We start from the raw sequence: 20556 nt of genomic DNA on the forward strand, positions 1-20556 counted from the left end.
TCACATGCACACACATGCACATACGTGCACACATGCACACACACACAGATACACACATTTTTCTGTATTATGACACAATGCCGTCTGTCTTTCCCACCCAGACATGGCTGGGGGCCATGTCTGACTTGTCCTCTGTCCTCCTGTGTACCCTCAGGACCTGGCAGCAGGTTGATGACATGGAGTGCAGCTTCCCACTGCTTTGCAAAACCCTAGGACACCACACCCGGGTGTGAATCATGTCAGCTGCAACAGGAGGCAGGTCTCAGAGGAGGACAGGAACAGGAGGACTCAGTGCAGAGAAGAGGAAGGCAGAAGGCTATACTTCATAGTCGGCCTGGGGTGAGCAAGCACGAGAACTCGGAGGGAACCTAGGATGCTGGAGAGATGATATTTTTGGGGAAATGAAAGCAGAGAAAATTCCAATTGATAGAGCCAGTCACAGAATATGCTGCTCCAGGCCTATGTTGAGGCAGAAGAACAGCGATAGGACCAGAAATATAAGGAGTAACAGATGAGGAACAGAGAGCGGTTACAGAGAGCCAGCCTCTGAGACTAAAGCCACAGCATTAACTTTCTGAACAGGTGGCAGGATGAAAAAGTATTTTGGAAGATCTTTCCAGCAGTGTGTGTACCAAGAAAATTGGAGGCGATGACAGACTGAGGGCAGAGAGGTCAGTGAGGAAGTGATTGCAGTGATCGTGGTGGGGGAGAACAGAGAAAAGGCAATATCACCGGGCAAGGTGACGGGACCGCATGTCCAACTAGAGACAGTGACAGTGACAGTGATGCCCCCAATAACTCTGAGGTGTCGAGCACTTGGTGAGTGTCTATGCCAGGAGCAGAGAACAAGAGAGGACCACAGAGCAGAGGAGTCAGACCTGTCAGCTGCCTCCCTGTGGGACACAATCCCAGGTGATGGCTCAAAAGGCAAGAGGGCAGCTGGGAGGACACGCCAGACCATGAGGGGGAGCCGTAAGTGGACATGGAGCCAGATGGCAAAGGCAGTTCAAAGCCTGCCAAGGGTCAAGGGTGGCCCCAAAAAGTTATATCCATGTCAAATCCTTGCAATCTCTGTATGGGATCTTATTTGGAGAAAAAGTCTTTGCAGATGTGATTAAGTTCAGGATCTTGAGGTCATCCAGGATTATTGGGGTGGACCCTAAATGCAATCACAAGGGTCCTTACAAGGGAAAGGCAAGAGGAGAAGACAGACAAAAGAGGGAATAAGGCCATGTGAAGATGGAGGCAGAGATGGGACTGATACAGCCACAAGCCAAGGAAGCCAGCCGCCGCCAGAAACCGGACAAGGCAGGAAGGATCCTCCCCTGGAGCCTCCAAAGCAAGTGCGGTTTGGACTCAGATCCCCAGAGCCGTGAAAGGACCAACGCCTGTGGTTTTAACATCCAGCCTGTGGCTGCGGCTGCCCCAGGGCACTCATACACAAGCAAGGAAAGCGGAGAGAACAGTGTGCTCAAAGGTATAGACAGGACCTCTGCAGATGTGTGAGACGTCCCAGATGAGAGCAGTGAGGTGGCCTGGGTGAAGTGGCAGAGCGGGAGGCAGAAGCGTCAGCTGAGGTCAGAGTGGAAAAGGTTTCAGTATCCCACTAAGACTCCTGGTGATTATTCTGGTGCCACATGGAGCCCCGAGAGCTGGCAGAGGAGGAATAAGGTCAGACTCAGCTTCAGTGAGTATAACAGTTTAGAAACCTCAAGGGGTTCTGAAAGCTGGGAGCAGGTGAGGGGCTCCCAGGCAGGGATGCTCCCAGCTCTGGATCCAGGGGCCAGGGGCAAAAAGGAGAGGATAGGTGTGAGAGACACAGCGAAAAGAGCTGAGTCATCACTGAAGATGATCACAGAAAATCTAAGGTGACTCTGGAGTTTTTACCTTAGGCCACCAGTAACCAAAATAGAAATAAGGGAGGAACCAAGACTGAGGGGAAAGAAAAAGGTGCAGGTGCTGGAGTCTTGAGCTCCACGTGGTGCAATGGATCTCCGGGGAGAGCCATCCAGTGGGCTATGGAGATGGAGGTCAGGACGCACGCACCCCAGGGACATGGGTAAGGGACAGCAGTCAGGTTGCCACCGCAGATGGGTCTCTCTAGGCCAGTGATGGCAAACCTTTTGAGCTCGGCATGTCAGCATTTTGAAAAACCCTAACTTAACTCTGGTGCCATGTCACATATAGAAATTTTTTGATATTTGCAACCATAGTAAAACAAAGACTTATATTTTTGATATTTATTTTATATATTTAAATGCCATTTAACAAAGAAAAATCAACCAAAAAAATGAGTTCGCGTGTCACCTCTGACAAGCGTGTCATAGGTTTGCCATCACTGCTCTAGGCCCACAGAAGCAGTTGAGACAGAGGGAATCCTGGCACTGTGAGAAAAAGACGAGAAAGCACCCTGGAAGGTCGGGGAGGCCAGGGCAGAGACTGGGGACGACGCAGGCAAGGAGGAAGGGCAGCTAAGAGCCCAACAGATGACAGTGGTGTGTGTAAACACTGCATCCCAACCAGCACTCTGCCATTACTAGATGGGCATCTGGGTGCAGGAATTACCACCTTGGGGCCTTGCTCTGGCCTCCATCACAGTGGACCGTAACAGTGCCATGTTGCAGGGTGGCCGTGTGGTGAATGACTGAACAGGCAGAAGGACTCAGACCAGGGTTCGGGTGAGTGTGCCCCAGATGAGTGCTGGCTAGGATTTCTCAGGGACCAGTGTCAGAGCCCAGAGAGGCAAGAGTCAGGACGATCCCAGCCCAGGAGGAACAGAGTCCACGTCCTGGTCACTTTTCACCCATTGTCAGGGCAGAGCCATGAAATGCCTGGTGGGCATCCAAGAAAGGGGTCTTCAAAACCCCAAAGTGCCTAACAGTGACAAATGGTACAAACATATCAAGCCAAGAGAAAATAAATTGTGGGGAAAAAGACAAATGTAATTCCATAACATAGTTAAAATGAATAACCAAGAGCTTTTGGATCAATGTGGATAGATCTTAAACATGGAGAAATACCAACCAGCAAGTGGCAGAATAGAGAGTGCAGCCTGATGCCACTTAGGTCAGGCTTTAAGGCACCCCAAACAAGGCACTGTCTCATCAGGGCCGCTTACACAGCAGTGAGATTCTAAAATCCCGGGAGGAAGGGTCACCCTGAGCTCAGGATGGCAGTTCTTCTACTGAAGGGGAGGGAGGGAGACGAGTGGGAGTCAGGGGCAAAAAGCAGTCTTAACCATATCTGTAACCTATAAACAGAAGGGTTGGAAGCAAAATTGCAAAATGTTAATACTTGTCAAATAACAGCAGTGGGCATATGGGTGTTTATTATACAAACCTCTCATGTGATTAAAATATTTCATGATATTTTAGAAAATGAAACTATTTTTGAAAAAAACAAAAACACTGGATTTCACAATGAGGTGAGCTGAGTCTGTGGCTTTTGGGAGCATCTGCAGTGTAGTAGCTGAGGCCCGACTGTGAGCCCATTCAGGGGTAGGGGCTGCTGAGGCTCCTCGTTTGAGAAGCTTGCAGGAGGGAAAGTAGTGATAGTGCATCCAGGGTCAAGGCCAAAGGATGAAAAGATGAAGGAGACTTAGGCATGATTATAATCAAAAGAGCCCTAGCCAGTTTGGATCAGTGGACAGAGTGTCAGCCTACGAACTGAAGGGTCCCGGGTTTGATTCCAGTAAAGGGCACATGCCTGGGTTGTGGGCATGGGCTCGATTCCCAGTAGGAGGCGGGCAGGGAGCAGCTGATCAATGATTCTCTCACATCACTGATGTTTCTCTCCCTCTCCCTTCCTCTCTGAAATCAATAAAAATATATTAAAAATAATAATAATCAGAAGAGAAAAGCCAATGAGAGAGCCTGGAAAAATAAGCAAGCTTATGAGACAGAAGATGGAAGCAAAGAGGAAATGAAGACATCAGACTTGAGCAGGGAATGGAACATCCATTGCCCCCGAGACACAAGGCAAGTAACTCATGACAGCTGAAGAAATGTGGAGTGTTTACAGCTGATTCAGTCCTATGATTCTTTACTGAAAATATCTGCAGGTAGCAGACCCTAAGCTAGGCCCCGGAGATAAGTAAGACCTAGCTGTACAGTCAGGGGCTCAGAATCTAAAATGGGAGAGAAAGTATCGGTTACAATACCCAGTGGAATCTGGCCAATCCTAAAACACACAACAGATGAGCCTAGTGAGATTGACGCGAAACCCTGGGCTCCTCCTCCAGCTCGCTGCTCCCCAACACACACAAGCACACTTCTGTACCTCAGGTTCCTCACCTCTACAGCAAGGATGAATTAGCAAGGGTACCCACACTTCACAGGGAGGTTCAGAAGAGTAAACAAGAATCCTGGCTAATCCTGGAGCATGGTGTGTGACAGGGGGAGTCCAGCAATGGGAGTTGTTAAATAGCAGCAGTCAAGGTGATAATATTGATAATATGCCCAATTTTGTTAATTTCATGCCTTACACGAGTCACTGCATGTTCAATGGCAATGAAAGATACCTGAGGATTGCCAAACCGGTTTGGCTCAGTGGATAGAGCGTCGGCCTGCGGACTGAAAGGTCCCAGGTTCGATTCCGGTCAAGGGCATGTACCTGGGTTGCGGGCATATCCCCAGTAGGAGATGTGCAGGAGGCAGCTGATCGATGTTTCTCTCTCATCGATGTTTCTAACTCTCTATCTCTCTCCCTTCCTCTCTGTAAAAAATCAATAAAATATATTTAAAAAAAAAAAAAAAGAAAGATACCTGAGGATGAACAGAGAGACAAGCTGGCCTGAGATCTGATGCTGGGTGGGACCTGGAATACCCACTCCCCCATGTAAAAAAATGTGCATCTTTGCTGAAGTGAGAACCCTAACTCATCAGGGACCCTCAGGTACTCCCAGTGGCCCACACTGTGGACATCTGGAAGGGCCAGTCTCTTTGAAAGTGAGGCAGAGACTGGTGAGAGTAGGAGTGGAGGGGCATTTGGGAGGATCAAGGAGAATGAAGGGACTGGTAGGTGCATGTGGCATCAGTGGCAGGATGCGGACAGGTGAGCCATGAAGGAGTGTGGGCTGTGCCCAAGAGCTGTAAAGAGTCTGAGGCATGTTCAGGGAGATGATTTCATCACATTTCTGGGTCTAAAGATGACAGGAATGGAGAAGAGGGGATACCCTACTCCTCTCTTTATCCCCAGTATGAAGTCTCGCGCCTTGCTCCTTATGGGCACTCAGAACCTGTCTGAAGAAATGAATGAATGGAAGAAATCATCAGATGAGACCTGTGTGGGGGAAATGTAAGCACCTAGAGAAGAAAATGCAAAACTAATCAAAATACTGATGTTAGGAGAGTGGAAATAGGGAGACTTTTTCCTTCTTTGAAACTACATTTAATCCTGTCACACTGTTCAACATTTAAAAGTAAATATTTACTCTTTTTAAAATGCTTGGCTCAAGGAAGAAATACAAGTCCACACTGTAGAATTTCTTGAAAATAACAATAATGAAAACGTAGCATATCATAAAAAAAACTATAAATATATTTAGCCTTTGTGGAAACCCACTCCCACAATAAACTGAAAGATAGAAATGATGTAAGGCTATTTGTTGCAATAATTTTAAAGTGGCAAAAAGGAGAGATGACCCAAATGTCTGTTGATAAACAATGGTACATGTGCTCATTGGAGTGCTATGCAGCCAGAGCAAAGGAATAAGGAGGCTTTCCCTGGACTGCTATGGGCTGACCCCCAGGACACCCTAGTGGGAAAAGCAAGGAACGGAGCAGCAAACACAGCAACCACCTTGCAGCTGAGAGGAGGAACAAGATGGGGCAGAAGACAAGGACATATGTGAATTTGCTTACAGTTATGTGTGTGTGTTTGATAAAGGTAAGAATAAACCAAAACCTACTGAAAATGGTTTATCAGACACTCCTAAGACATTTACAGGGGCAGGAGAGACAGGCAGGGAGATCAGAATGGAAGTCAGGTTTCTCTGAATATACTGAGTCTGTTTTACAGCTTTTCCTGTGGAATCACATAAAAACATTTTAACTAATTATAAGTCTAAATTAAATCAAAATGTAAATGCTAAAGCAATTCCTACAAATAAAAAAATGAAAACAAATGAGCCTAAATGCATATCAGATTCACCACGAGAAGGGTTGATGCAAGTGACTTGAAAATGTGGGACTACTCACATGACTGTGTCTCCAGGGCAGATGGCCTGAGAACAAGTAAATCTTAAACTACAGCCAGTAATTCTACCGTAGGCTTAGTAATAACACAAGTACTTTCCTTCTAGATACACACACACATACATGTTAATACCATTAGGAAGCAAGATTCGTACTGTGTAAAAAATAATATATGCACACACATATATAATCAAATAAGTAAAAACTCTATAAACCTAGAGTTTTTGCTTACATTTACATTTTGAACTGGAAATATCAATATAGCCTTAGGAGGAATTTTCATTTTTTTAAAAAATCAATTGCTCTGTCACTAGAAGCAATGACTAATCTCATAGCAATGAGCATCCCAGTATCCATACTCTGGCTTCCTATTATCATATCCCTCTTTTGGGGGGTAGGGGAGGAGGATATAGTATTTTTATAAGAGTTTCACAAAACTAGAATTCTAACTATATATCTTTTTATTTGCCAAATGGCAAATGAAAAGATATATAGTTAGAATTCTAGTTTTGTGAAACTAGAATTACTCCCCCCGCCCCTCCCCCCCCCCCCCCCCCCGCCCCATCTCCTGTCTTCCCTCATAGGTTGGACAGTCTGTTCGATGCTTCTATGACTCTGACTCTATTTTTGTTCATCAATTTATGTTGTCCATTATATTCCACAAATGAGTGAGATCATGTGATATTTGTCTTTCTCTGACTGGCTTATTTCACTTAGCATAATGCTCTCCAGGTCCAACCCTGCTGCTGCAAATGGTAAGAATTCCTCCTTTTTCACAGCAGCGTAGTATTTTACTGGGCAGATGTACCACTGTTTCTTAATCCACTCACGTGCTGATGGGCACTTAGGCTGTTTCCAAATCTTAGCTTTTGTAAATTGTGCTGCTATGAACATAGGGATCCATATATCCTTTCTGATTTCTTGGGATATATTCCTAGAAGTGGGATTACTGAGTCAAATGGGAGTTCCATTTTTAATTTTTTGAGGAAACTCCATACTGTTTTCCACTGAGACTGCATCAGTCTGCATTCCCACCAGCAGTGCACGAGGGTTCCTTTTTTCTCTACATCCTCTCCAGCACTTGTCGTTTGTTGATTTGTCATTCTGACAGGTGTGAGATAATACCCTATTGCCCTTTTGATTTGCATTTTCCAGGTTATTAGTGACTCTGAGCATGCTTTCATATGTCTCTTGGCCTTCTGTATGTCCTCTTTTGAAAAGTGTCTATTTAGGTCCTTTGCGCATTTTCTGATAGGATTGTTTATCTTCCTTTTGTTAAGTTGTATGAGTTCCCTGTAAATTTTGGAGATTAAAGCCTTATCAGAGATAACATTGGTAAATATGTTCTCCCATGCAGTGGACTTTGTCCTTTTGTTGGTTTCTTTTGCTGTAGAGAAGCTTTTTATTTTGATGTAAAATTTGTTTATTTTGTCCTAAGTTTCCATTGTCCTAGCAGCTATATTGGTAAAGATATTGCTACAACATATGTCTGATATTTTGCTGCCTATGGATTCTTCTAAGATTTTTATGGTTTCCTGTCTTATGTTTAAGTCCTTTATCCATTTGAGTTTATTCTTGGGTATGGTGTAAGTTGGTGGTCTAGCTTTATTTTTTTTGCATGCATCTGTCCAATTTTCCCAACACCATTTACTGAAGAGACTGTCTTGACTCCATTGTATGCTCTTGCCTCCTTTATCAAATATTAATTGAGCATAATGGCTTGGGTTGATTTCTTGGTTCTCTGTTCTGTTCCATTGGCCTATATGTCTGTTCTTGTGCCAGTACCAGGCAGTTTTGAGAACAGTGGCTTTGTAATATAGCTTGGTATCTGATATTGTGACCCCTCCAACTTTGTTCTTCTTTCTCAGGATTGCTGTGGCTATTCAGAGTCTTTTTTTATTCCATATGAATTTTTGGAGAGTTTATTCTAGGTCTGTGAAATATGCCGTTGGTATTTTAATGGTGATTGCATTGAATCTATAGATTGCTTTGGGTAGTATGGACATTTTAATGATGTTGATTCTACTGATCCGTGAACACGGTATATTCTTCCATTTGTTTATGTCCTCCTCTATCTCTTTTTTCCAACATCGTATGGTTTTCTGAGTACAGGTCTTTTACCTCCTTAATTAAGTTTATTCCTAGGTATCTTAATTTTTTTGTTACCATGGTAAATGGGATTTATCATTTCCCTCTTAAAGGAACCAGGGCATCTTGGAGAAATGGCCAGTTGCAGGTAAAAGTGAGCTATCCAAGTCTGCCCTGTCACGTCAAGAAGATTCAGGGGCTACCTTACAGAGCTCCCTCTGATCAAACTTAGGATAATTTGCCTGGCTGGTATGGCTCAGTGGTTGAGTGTCAACCTATGAACCAGGAGGTCATGGTTCAATTCCCAGTCAGGGAGCATGCCTGGCTTGATCCCCAGTGTGGGGCGTGCAGAAGGCAACCAATCCATGATTCTTTCTTATCATTGATGTTTCTATCTCTCTCCCCCTTTCCCTCTCTGAAATCAATGAAAACATATTATTTTCTTAAAAAGCTAGGATAATTTGGTCATCAAAAAGGATGGCTGCAATGGATGGAAACATCTAATATGCTAAAATTCACAGGTTCATAACAATAATCAAACAAATTTTTAAAACCTAATTGGTAACCTTTGTAGATTATTAGGACACCAACTAATTATTCTACAAACTGATAAATAAAGGGGGAAATAAAGCATTTATACTGTTTTCCCTGGACAAACTGATTTTCAGGGTTACCAAATAGCTGAGGGAGAAATTCTTTATAGAAGAAACCCAGCTATGAAATGAAGAAGAAATGATGGGATTTGAGCATCACAAGTTTACAGCCTCTAATGAAATCCTGGATGTGGCAATGATCACCCATGACTGCTCCTGGTTGATGGGGATTTCATAATGAACAGGGAAGGCTGACAACACCTGCACCCAGCGACTACACAGCTCTCTGCTCCCTGACTTGATGCTGGAGGAAACACAGCAGCATCCAGAACATGTGCTCACTGTACGATAAGGAAGTCTGACAGAGCCTGTAAACTGCCTACAGTGTGGGAAATACTGAGAATGGAGGAACATCTCGAACAACACGATGGGGACAAGATCAGCCAGATCCCAAGTGCGGGAAATCTGACAGGACTAATGGCCCAGTTTCTTCAACAAACAAATAGCAGAGGGAAACAGGGAGGGAGACCTTTATAAATGAAAAGAGATTTAAAGACATGTCAACCAAATCCAAGTATGAACGTGTGTGTTGTCTGATTTGAACAGTCTATCTGCAAAACCAGATTTATGAGAAAACTGGGGAAATTTGAACAATGACTAGATAACAGATGATATTAAGAAACTACTGATAATTTTTACACTTGTGATAATGGCACTGTCATTATGTTTTTAAAGTGTCTATATTTCTCAGAGTGTAATACTAAAGCATTCATAGCTGAAATGATACAGTGTCTGGGAACTGCTTTTATCTGGGTTGGATTTATGTTGGTAAGCGAAATGAAAAAAGACTGGTCAAATGCTAATGATAGTGAAGCTGGGGAACAGTACATGAGCATTCATTTTAATATTCTCTCTACTGCTATGTGTGTTTGGAAATTTCCATAATAAAAAGTAAAAAAAATAAAAGAAGCATCTCATAATAATAATAACAGGTGTCGTCTACCTTCCTAGGTGATTAGAGGGACAGGGCACAAACAGATATTTTGTGCCCAAATCACCTCACTCTAAGAAGCTGTTTTCTGAATGACGAAGATCAGTTAAGTAAGACAAGAGAGAATCTGCTATCGAGATCTTAAGGTTACAATTTTTCATACCTGATTGTTTCGATCAGTGAGGTACTGCACTACAATAGGTATGAGATATTCGGAGAACACCTTTGAAAAATTTGACCTGTTTTCTTGTAAAAAAATGGCAATAGGAGGAATCTGTTCCATCAGCTCAGTCCGCACTGTGGGCTCTGCAGCAATAAAAAACAACAAAGAAAAGAATTATATAAGACTACACCAAGCATCTTATTTAGTACATACTGATAGTTTCTAGCTTTTCTTACTAAAATACTTTATCAAAAAAATTAGACAAATGCAGTTTAAAGATCATTTCCCATTCAGAGTATTTATGCTACAGACAGGCTTAAAAAGCTAATAAGCTATATGGCAATATAAAAACATAAAAAGAAGAGAGAATGACAACTCTATTATAACAAGCCATATATAAATCGAGGAGGGTGCAAGAAGTCTGCATCCTGGGCCAGCGTCCAAAAGCCATTACAACTAATGGCATATATGCCAGACCTATGGGTTGTGCTTATTTAAATTCCAGCCAGAATGTATACATTATAAATAATTCTTTCATAAATGCACTCCCCCACAATCCACGCATCCCAATTATTTCTAAGGCAAAACATTAAACAAAAGAGCAGCTTGAGCGCCAATATACCACATTAAATTTAACACAAATATATAATTGCTTCAGTGCTGTAAATGGTGACTCATTTATAAAGAGAATCCATTTAACGACTCAAAACATCCACTTGGGCCTTTTTAAAAACATTGTGTCATAGTCTTATGAATATTTTAAACTAATATGGGAACTACATGGAAGGCTTATTTTGCCATTTTCAGTTAAAATGATCAAAACCTAAAGCAAATCTAAGATTTCTAAAACTTTCTGAAGCTGTCCACCAGTCATTATAAATGGGGGGTTTAGTCGTCAGTACTGGCAAACCCACTACTCAGTCATCTGACTCATCTGTTCGAGGCGAGGGTTAGATCTCAGTGTCTACCATACAGCAGTGTGCTTTTCTTCCACAATAGCAATCGTGGAGGTAGAAAGAGAAAGAAAAATCAAGATTAGTCTACAAAGATCAGAGGTGAGGGAGAGTAATGACTGGATTGTTGTAATCCTTCTTTTGATTGGCTATTTCTTAGCAACCAATAGTCTGGCAGAACTCGTGAAATACAAAAGGCCTAACTGCCAGGGCAAAGAGCATTCATAGCCGTTAGTCATTCTCATTTTCTGAAAATAAGGATCATCTGATGCCAAACAAGACACCCATTCTTCATGACAAAATCCATTCATGGGTAGACATTGCTTTAAATTTATTGATTAATAAACAGGGTTTTTTATTTTTTATGTCAGCTATCATTGGTTATAAACAATTTCTTGGAAATGAGCAAGTAAAACACAAAAGTATATACTCTTTGTACAAACCTGCATCTTCTGACAATCTGACCACAATTGCCATGACCGTTAAGAAGTCTTCTTCATCATTACCGAAGTCCCTGAAGATATCAAGTAGCCCTCTGGCAATAATCTGACTGTAGAGACGAGAAATGATACAACAGTTACATGGACAACACTGACTGCTAGGGTGCGGGCTACAGGCAGATCATACAACCAGGGAGCGAAGGAAAGTCTGTGACCTCCATCCGGAGGGGAGGAAGTGTCCAGGAACGTCCAAATATGATCATTCCAATGTGGGTCAATAGCCTACAGGGACGGGACCGTGTCTTCTAATCTGGTGGTCACTGGAGGTCCAAACTGTCCACTTGGGACAAGGGAAACCCTCTACTCCTTTTCTGACTGATTCTTCAGACCTAGACAGACTTGGGAGACAGGCCCCATGACATGGGAGGGGATTAAGTGACCAATAAATGCAGAAGGAAAAGCCCAAAGAGACATTGATGGCCACCTCAGTCTGAAATGCTCTCTACCCACTAGGTGCCAGCAGCATCCTCACCCCATGATGTGACAACCAAAAATGTCTGCAGGGCAGTGGAGCAAAATCCCCGCTGGTTGAGAACCAACACATTAGAGGGCGCCGGGCAAAAGCTACACAGAAACTCTCTGCACTATCCTGCAGATCTTCTGAAAATATTTCAAAATTAAGGTAAAGACATAACAAAACACAAAGACCAAAAAAAGCCACAATGAGGTAACACTACACCCACTACAAGAACTCAAATTGTGAGAGTACCTGGTGCTGGTACTAGATATAAAGATATAAAGCAACAGGAACACACTGACATCGTCAGAGAGAATGCAAAACAGCACATATGATCTGGAAAACAATTTGAGAGTTCCTCAAAAAGTCAAACATACATTTATTACTCAACCCAACAATTCGCTCCTGGGTATTTATTTACCCAAATGAAATGAAAGGTGCATCCACACAAAAACTTGTGCACAAATGTCCATATTAGCATTTTTTTGTAATAGCCACACAATGGAAAGCTCCAATGCTTGTCAACAAGGGCTATCCACACAATGGAATATGACTCAGCAATAAAAAGGTATGAACTGCTGGTAACCAAAGGCACAAATAACAAATGCATTTTGCTAAGTAAAAAAAAAGCAGCCATACAGAAAAGACTACATACTACATGATTTCATATATATGAAATTCTAAAAACCTTAGTGTCCAGAAACAAGTCAGTGGTTGCCTGGGCCAATTGTGGTGAGGGAGGGAGGGGCTGACCACAAAGGGGGGAAAAAGAGGGTGATGGAAATGTTCAAACTTGACCACGTTGATGGCTGCATGACTGTGTACATTTACCCAAACTCGTCTCACTGGACGCTTTAAGTGGGTGAAATTTATTGCATGAAAAATATGCCTCAATAAAGCTGTTTTATATAAAGACATGGAGGAAGGACATTCAGTGCAATCAGCAGTGGCTTACAGTGACCTGGAGGACTCGGTGAGCGAGAAGAGGGACTAGCAAATGGAAAGGGGCCCCTGCTTGCCTATCTCTGTCCTCTGTCTACCTGACAATCCAGGATCAACAAACATCACTTCTGGTTGTTCATCTGGAGAACTAGCTAAAGGTGAAAACCCACCTTGATTTTTAGGAAAAGGCTAGAAATGTGGAATTCAAAGAGGCAGTCTTGGCCCACATACTACAAGGAAGAAATCCATCAACTCCAGCCTGTCCGTAGAGAGACTTATACCACCCCTGGGATGAAAGGTCGAGATCTGGCAGCCAGGAGGTTTGGGAAAGTCGAAACAGACACTATAAAGTCCCTAATTACATTTCACTGGACCACATTCATGTCAGCCTCCCCTGGGAAATCAAGCAACCAAGATCCCCAATCTGCTTCTAGGGCCATAGCACAGATAGACAGATCTGCATCCAGCCTCAAGTGGTCACAGGGGACCTGCCCTCTTAAGGAAGCAAGGAAAGAGTGAGGGAGAGCCCTGAACAGGGACAAATCTACCACAGTGACTGCAGATGGGAGGGAACTAAAGACACAAAGCAATTGTTGCTTTGGGCACCAAAGCTTTGGAAAATTTGGCTTCTTTATGTTGCCGTGACCTGGAGAGGTCAGAGTAGAGGAGCAGAGGCCAGAAGCATCAGCCTCAATACTTCTCCTGTCAGCAATGCTAATGAGGTGAGAAGAGAGGGACAACCTTGCATGCTTCAGAAAAGTGTCATGAAGAGTAAATGAGAGTATGCGTGGGAAGCTCATAGCATGGTACTAAGCGCATGATAAGCCCTCGAGGGTGTCAGCCATCAGTATTACAATATAAGCAAAGAATTGCAATCAAAATGTCTATCAAAAGAAGGAAGCTTAAATGAATTATGATATATCTATGCCTTGACATACTATACAACCATTTTTATTTATTTTTATTATTATTTTAAATTCTCACCTGAGGACATACTTAGAGAGAGGAAGTGAGAGAGAGAAACATCTTTGTGAGAGAATCAGTTGCCTCACACACATGCCCCAACTGGGGGATCAAGCCCACAATCCAGGCATGTGCTCTGACAGGGAATCGAACCAGGAACCTTTCAGTGCACAGGACGATGCTCAACCAACTCAGGCACTCCAACTGGGCTATACAACCATTTTTAAAGGTGCCCTGGATATGCACTGAGTTAAAGAGATGCCAGGATACAATAAATGAAAAGGCAAGGTAAGGAATTTTACATATGATGTAAGTCCATTTCTTAACACAAATTATATTTATGTACATAATATGTGCAAAACATGTACACAAAGACATATATACACATATATATACATATACACATATACATATATATACACACCGAGTGACCAGATTATTATGACCACCTGACGTAGGCAAATTAGCCGTACACTGCATCGTATGGGATATGGAAGCCGAAGGCCTGTTCGAACACCTTTGCTGTCTGCAGTTACCAAGATAAAACGTCTCCAGTTCGCACAGGAACACAAGGATTGGACAGTCGAGCATTGGAAAAAAGTCATGTGGCCCAATGAATCACATTTCCAGTTGCATCATGCAGATGGCAGAGAATTTGGCGGAAACAGCATGAAAGCATGCACCCCACATGCATGAGTACAATCCTTCAAGCTGGTGGGGGCAGTGTTATGGTTTGGGGCATGTTTTCCTGGCATGATTTGGGCCCTTTAATTCGTGTGGAACAACGTCTGAATAGCACAACATACCTAAGTATCGTTGCTGATCAGGTTCATCCTATCATGTTGATGGCGTATCCCAATGGAGACGGCTTCTTCCAACAAGACAATGCGCCATGCCACGGTGCTCATATTGTGCAGGAGAGGTTTCAAGAACATGAGAGAGACTTTACCTTGCTCAGGTGGCCCCCACGATCACCAGATCTCAATCCAATTGAGCATTTGTGGAACGAAGTTAAAAGAGTCATCAGGCAGCTGGTTCCACAACCATCAAATCTCACAGAACTGGACAGTGCTATTCATCAGGCATGATGTCAGATTCCTCGCATCGCCTTTCAACATCTCGTGGAGTCAATGCCAAGAAGAATTGCCGCAGTGCTGAAGGCAAAAGGTGGCCCAACGAAGTACAGATGGGGTGGTCATAATAATCTGGCCACTCAGTGTGTGTGTGTGTGTGTGTGTGTGTATCCCACGTTCAAAGGCTGTTAAATCACGCTGTTTACCCATATCTTCAGAAAAAAATCACTTCTACTGTCGTGGTAAACAACCTGCTTCCCTATTTATAATGGTCTGGCCCTCTAGCAACTTCAGAACGAAATTTGCCTATAAACGTCAGATGGTCATAATAATCTGGCCACTCTGTATATATACACACACTCATTTAGAAAAAAATGTAGAAGAATACACACTGAACTGTTCCCAGTCATTACCTAAGGCTAGTGAGGAGAGGGGACTCTCACTATTGAACACCTAAAATTGCAAAATGTTTCAACAAGTATTATTTTCACGGATTTTTTTTAAATTATAAAGAAAAATGATGGCTTAACTTTACATGACAATGTCCCCTGGAAATGTAACCGTGCAAGTAAGCCTTCCTGTCTTTGTCCCTTCTTTCCCTCACCCACTCATGCAGTTACATTCATGAGTTCAGCCCAACTGGCTCCAGACTCAGGGCAAGAAGCTTGGGGGAAAGAGACAAGAAGGTTCCAGGCCCTGCCTGAAGGAGCTCACAGTCGAGGCCCATAAGTAGATCAGAACACCAAGGGTGATGAACAGTGACAAGGTCCTTAAGACAGAGAAGAACATGGAGGGGAGCTGGAAAGACGAGACTGAGGATGAGCAGGAGTTGGGCTTCCAGAGAGACAAGGAAGGGTAAGGACATGGGGTCCAAATGTTGAACACCTCAGACTAGGACTTTAAGTGTGGTTATCCCCAGCTGGTTTGGCTCAGTGGATAGAGCATTGGCCCATGGACTGAAGGGTCTGGGTTCGATTCCAGTCAAGGGCACATACCTCGGTTGCAGGCTCGTGTGGGAGACAACTAATCGATGTGTCTCCCTCACATCAATGTTTCTCTTTCTGTCTCTAAAAATCAATGGAAAAATATGCCCGGGTGAGGACTAACAACAAAGAAAAGGTAAGTGTGGTTAATATGCTGAAGGTCTACTGTTTGGCTTAGACATGCTTGGATAGTTAAGGAATACAGGAACTCTGTACTTTCTGCTCAATTTTTCTATAAACCTAAAACTGCTCACAAAATAAAGTCTATAAAAGAGAGAAAAAAGAAAGTGAAATGAAGACTTTTTCAGACAAACAAGCTGTGAGAATTCACTGGCAGCAGCCTTGTACTAATAAGAACTGTTAAAGAAAGTTCTGGAGGCAAAAAGATACCTGATGGAAATGGGCATTTTACAAAAAGAAATAAAAAGTATGAAAATGGTAAAAATAAAGGCAAAGATAATATTTTTTCTCATTTTAATTGCTTTAAAAGAGGGTTGACTATCCAAAGCAAATATAGGACAAAGTATTGTAGGGTTTATGACATGTGTAGAAGTAAAATGCAGGAAAACAACAGCAGAAAAGATGGAGAGAGGAAGTAAAAATATACTGCTGTAAGGTTCTTACACTGTTTCTTGCACTATATGCAAAGTGTATAATTTTATCTGAACATGTTGTGATAAGTTAAAGAAGTATATTATAAGCCAGCTGGCATGGCTCAGTGGTTGAACATCAGCTTGTGAACCAGGAGTTCGTGGTTCAATTCCTGGTCAGGGAACATGCCTTGGTTGCAGGCTCGATCCCCAGTGTGGGGCATGCAGGAGGCAGCCAATCAATGATCCTCTCTCATCATTGAGGTTTATATCTCTCCCTCTCCCTTTCTCTCTGAAATCAATAAAAATGTATATATTTTAAAAAGAAGTATATTATAATTCCTAGAACAGTCAATAATATTTTTAGAAGAGGTATAACTAATAAGTCAATCATGGATATCAACTGAAATTATTTTTGAAAATTTGTTTTTCTTAAAAAAGGGAGGAAAAGAGGAAAACAGCAAGAAGAATACAGTGAGACAAATAGAAAACAAATAGCAAGATGACATATTTAAATCAAGCCATATCAACAGTAACATCAAGTGTAAATGATCTAAACATTCAAACTAAAAGGCAGAAATTGTTAAATTGCATTTTTTTTAAAAGCAATACCCAGCCAACTACAATAATCACACTTTAAAGATAAGGCATAAATAGGTTAAAAATAAGTGGACAGAAATGCACCATACGTACAATAAACCAAGCTGGAATGTATATATTAGAATCAGAAAAAGGAGTATTACCAGGGATAAAGAGGGGCATTACACAGTGATAAAGAGAGCAATTTATTCAAGAAAACAGAGCAATACTCAATGTGTATGCACTCAATAACAAAGTTTCAAAATACACAAAGTAAAAACTGCTTTAATTGAAAGAAAAATAGATATATCCATAATCATAGGTGCAGATTCCAACATTCCTCTCAGTAGTTAACAGAACATAGAACATAAATAAAAAAAATAGAAGACATGAACAGTTTTCAAACAGCTTGATCTAATGGATATTTTTATAAGATATTCCACTCAAAACCATGGGAATTCACATTCTTTCTAAGTGCACATGGAACATTGACCAAATTAGGGCATACGGAACCATAAAATAAATTTCAACAAATTTGCCCTGGCCAGTTTTTCTCAGTGGTTAGAGCATCAGACCAAAGGGTCATGGTTCGATTCCGAGTCAAGGGCACATACCTCAGTTGTAGGCTCGATTCTCAGCCCTATCAAGACATGTGCAGGAGGCAACCAATTAATGTGTCTCTCTCACATCAATGTTTCTCTCTCTTTCTCCCCCCACTCCTCTTGCCTTCTCCTCCACTCTCCCTAAAAAAAAATCAATGGGAAAAAATATCTTCAAGTGAGGATTAAAAAAAAACCCGTAACAACTTTTAAAAAGAGAAATAATACAAAGTATGTTCTCTGATAATAATAATTTAAAAAAAGACTTAAACTAAGAATCAAATAACAGAAAAATTCCTGGAAAACCCTCAAATATTTAGAAATTAAACAACACTTCTAAATAACTCACTGGTTAAAGGGAAAATCATTATGGGCACTTAAAATACTTTATACTGAAAGGTAATGAAATATGACATATCAGAACTTAAGGATGAAAATAATATAATACTTAAGTACTTATATTTAATAGCAATCTTACAATGTAAAATTCAGGTGTTACAAAAGAAAGGCAAAAAATAAATAAAAAGTTAAGCATCCCTCACAAGAAGAAAAAAGAACAGCAATTAAATTGCCCAAAAAAAATCTCCAAGGAAAAAAATGATGTAGATTAGAGCAGAAATTATTTAACTAGAAAATAAGTATACAATAGAGACTATCAAAGCCAAAACTTGATGCTATGAAATAACTAATAAAGTTAATATTCCTCTGATAAGAATTATCTAGGGGGAAAAAATAAGAAAGGCAACAATAACCAATAACAGGTTGGGAAATGGGGCCATACTACAGATATCATGGACAATAGAGAGAAAATTACCACTTTCCAACACATAATGAAATAACAGACCTAAGCAGTGATTATTCGAGACCACTAACATCATTAGAGGAAGGTTGGTGAGGAATTTTACAATGAAAGCATCCAACACCTGTGCCCACAGCTCAATAGTAACATCTCTAAAAGTGGGGCAGCCAGACGTTGTTTCCTGATATTCTGTAATAAGTACATAAAACAACATATGAAGTAGTGTTTAAAAACAAAATTTGATGAAGAGCATTATACTAAGTGAAATAAACCAGTCAGAGAAAGACAAGTACCATAGAATTTCACTCATATGTGGAATCTAATGAACAAAATGAACTAACAAGCAAAATAGAGACAGACTCATAGAGAGGAGGTAGACAGCTGTCGAAGGGCAGAGGAGGCAGTGTGGGGGCGGTAGAGGGATTGAGCACAAAAAGAAAAAAAAGAGAAAAAGCCATGGACACAGACAACAGTGGTGTGATTGCTGGGGGGAGGGGAGCTGAGGAAAGTGGAGAAGGGTATGTACATAGACTTGACTTGGGGTGATGAACATATGATACAGTGTACAGATCTGTACAGGTGTAGATAGTGCACCTGACCACTGTATAATTGTGTTAGCCAGTGTCACCCTAATAAATTCAATAAAAAGGAAAAAATATAAATTAAAAAATTAAATAAATAAAGAAAAACAAGATTTGAAGCAGAATCTAATCAAGTCTCCAAATGTACTTTTCAGTTTATAGAAAACAAAGGAACATGTTAAATTACACTGTGAGAATAATGACCAACAAATCCAAATTGTGGAAAACTCTACAAGACTAATGATCCCTTCAATAAATAAATGATGTAGGAAGAAGAAGAGAGGGATAACCAATTAGAGATTTAAAGAGGTTTAAGATCAAAAGGAGAAAACTGTAAAAAAACACACAAAAGCCGAAACCGGTTTGGCTCAGTGGATAGAGCGTCGGCCTGTGGACTGAGGGGTCCCAGGCTCGATTCCGGTCAGGGGCATGTGCCTGGGTTGCGGGCACATCCCCAGTGGGAGATGTGCAGGAGGCGGCTGATCGATGTTTCTCTCCCATCGATGTTTCTGGCTCTCTATCTCTCTCCCTTCCTCTCTGTAAAAAATCAGTGAAATATATTTTAAAAAAAAAAAACAAAAAACTCACTTCAGAGACACATCCACCTAATGAAATGTGCGGACCTTATTTGGATCATGATACAAACCAACCAACCATAAAAAGACAGTTTGAGACAGCCAGGGAAAACTGAACATGGACTGGTGGACTAGCTGGCATTGCTGCTAATTTGGCTGAGTGTGATAATAACACTGCAATTAGGTTTAAGTCTAACTGGATAGAATGATATAATGTCTCCGATTTCCTTTACAATACACCAGCATAAATGCACAAAACTTCTACAGAGAAAATGGTCACATTTTATTAGGGTTTTAAGATAACCTACATAAATGGAAAAATATAACATGTTTATGGATTGGAAGTCTAAATATTGTTAAGAGGGCAACTGTCTCCAAATTGACCTACAGGTTCTATGCAAACCCAATCAAAATCCTAGTAGATGTTTTGTTTTATGAGGATCTGATGAGCCTATTTTGAAACATATGGAAATGCTCGAGAATAACAAGTCATGCCCTGGCCAGTGTGGCTCAATTGGCTCATTCCATGCACTGAAAGGTTACCGGTTCGATTACCAGTCAGGGCACATGGTTGGGTTTCAGGCTCAATCCCCAGCAAGGGCATGCAGGAGGCAGCTGATCAATGTTTCTCTCCCATACTGATGTTTCTCTCTTTCCCCCTCTCTCTTTCTCCCTCTCTAAAATGAATAAAAAAGTTTTTTAAAAAATAACAAGTCACATCAAAGAAGAAAAACAAGGTGGGAAGTCTTGCTCAATCAAATATCAAGACTTACTACAAATCTAAAGTAATCAAGATGGTATGGTGTTGGCTGAGGAGAGACAGACCACTAGAAGAGGGGTCAGTCCAAAGACTGTCATAAACAGGTACTGGATTATAACAGGGGAGGCACCCTAGAACACTGGGAAAAGAGTGCATTTTTGATAAGTGGTATT

The 20556-nt window shown here is 41.5% G+C and overlaps 1 protein-coding gene across 12 annotated transcripts in view; it reads right to left on the reverse strand.

Annotated features, from left to right (window-relative positions):
• Nucleotides 1–20556, reverse strand: part of LOC118662733 (putative serine/threonine-protein phosphatase 4 regulatory subunit 1-like) — an 82249-nt gene that overhangs the window by 29926 nt on the left and 31767 nt on the right. For all 12 annotated transcript variants that reach the window (XR_004969863.1, XR_004969862.1, XR_004969864.1 and 9 more), the window contains 2 exons: nt 11426–11532; nt 10030–10172 (listed from right to left, as the gene is read on the reverse strand). Coding sequence is in view for 9 of the 12 variants with exons in the window: in XM_036321491.1 (XP_036177384.1) it covers nt 10030–10172; nt 11426–11532 (250 nt within the window). In the remaining 3 variants the exon portion in view is untranslated. The remainder of the gene's footprint in view (nt 1–10029; nt 10173–11425; nt 11533–20556) is intronic.

This window comes from Myotis myotis, unplaced genomic scaffold (assembly GCF_014108235.1).
Source record: "Myotis myotis isolate mMyoMyo1 unplaced genomic scaffold, mMyoMyo1.p scaffold_m19_p_9, whole genome shotgun sequence".
Taxonomy (NCBI): domain Eukaryota; kingdom Metazoa; phylum Chordata; class Mammalia; order Chiroptera; family Vespertilionidae; genus Myotis; species Myotis myotis.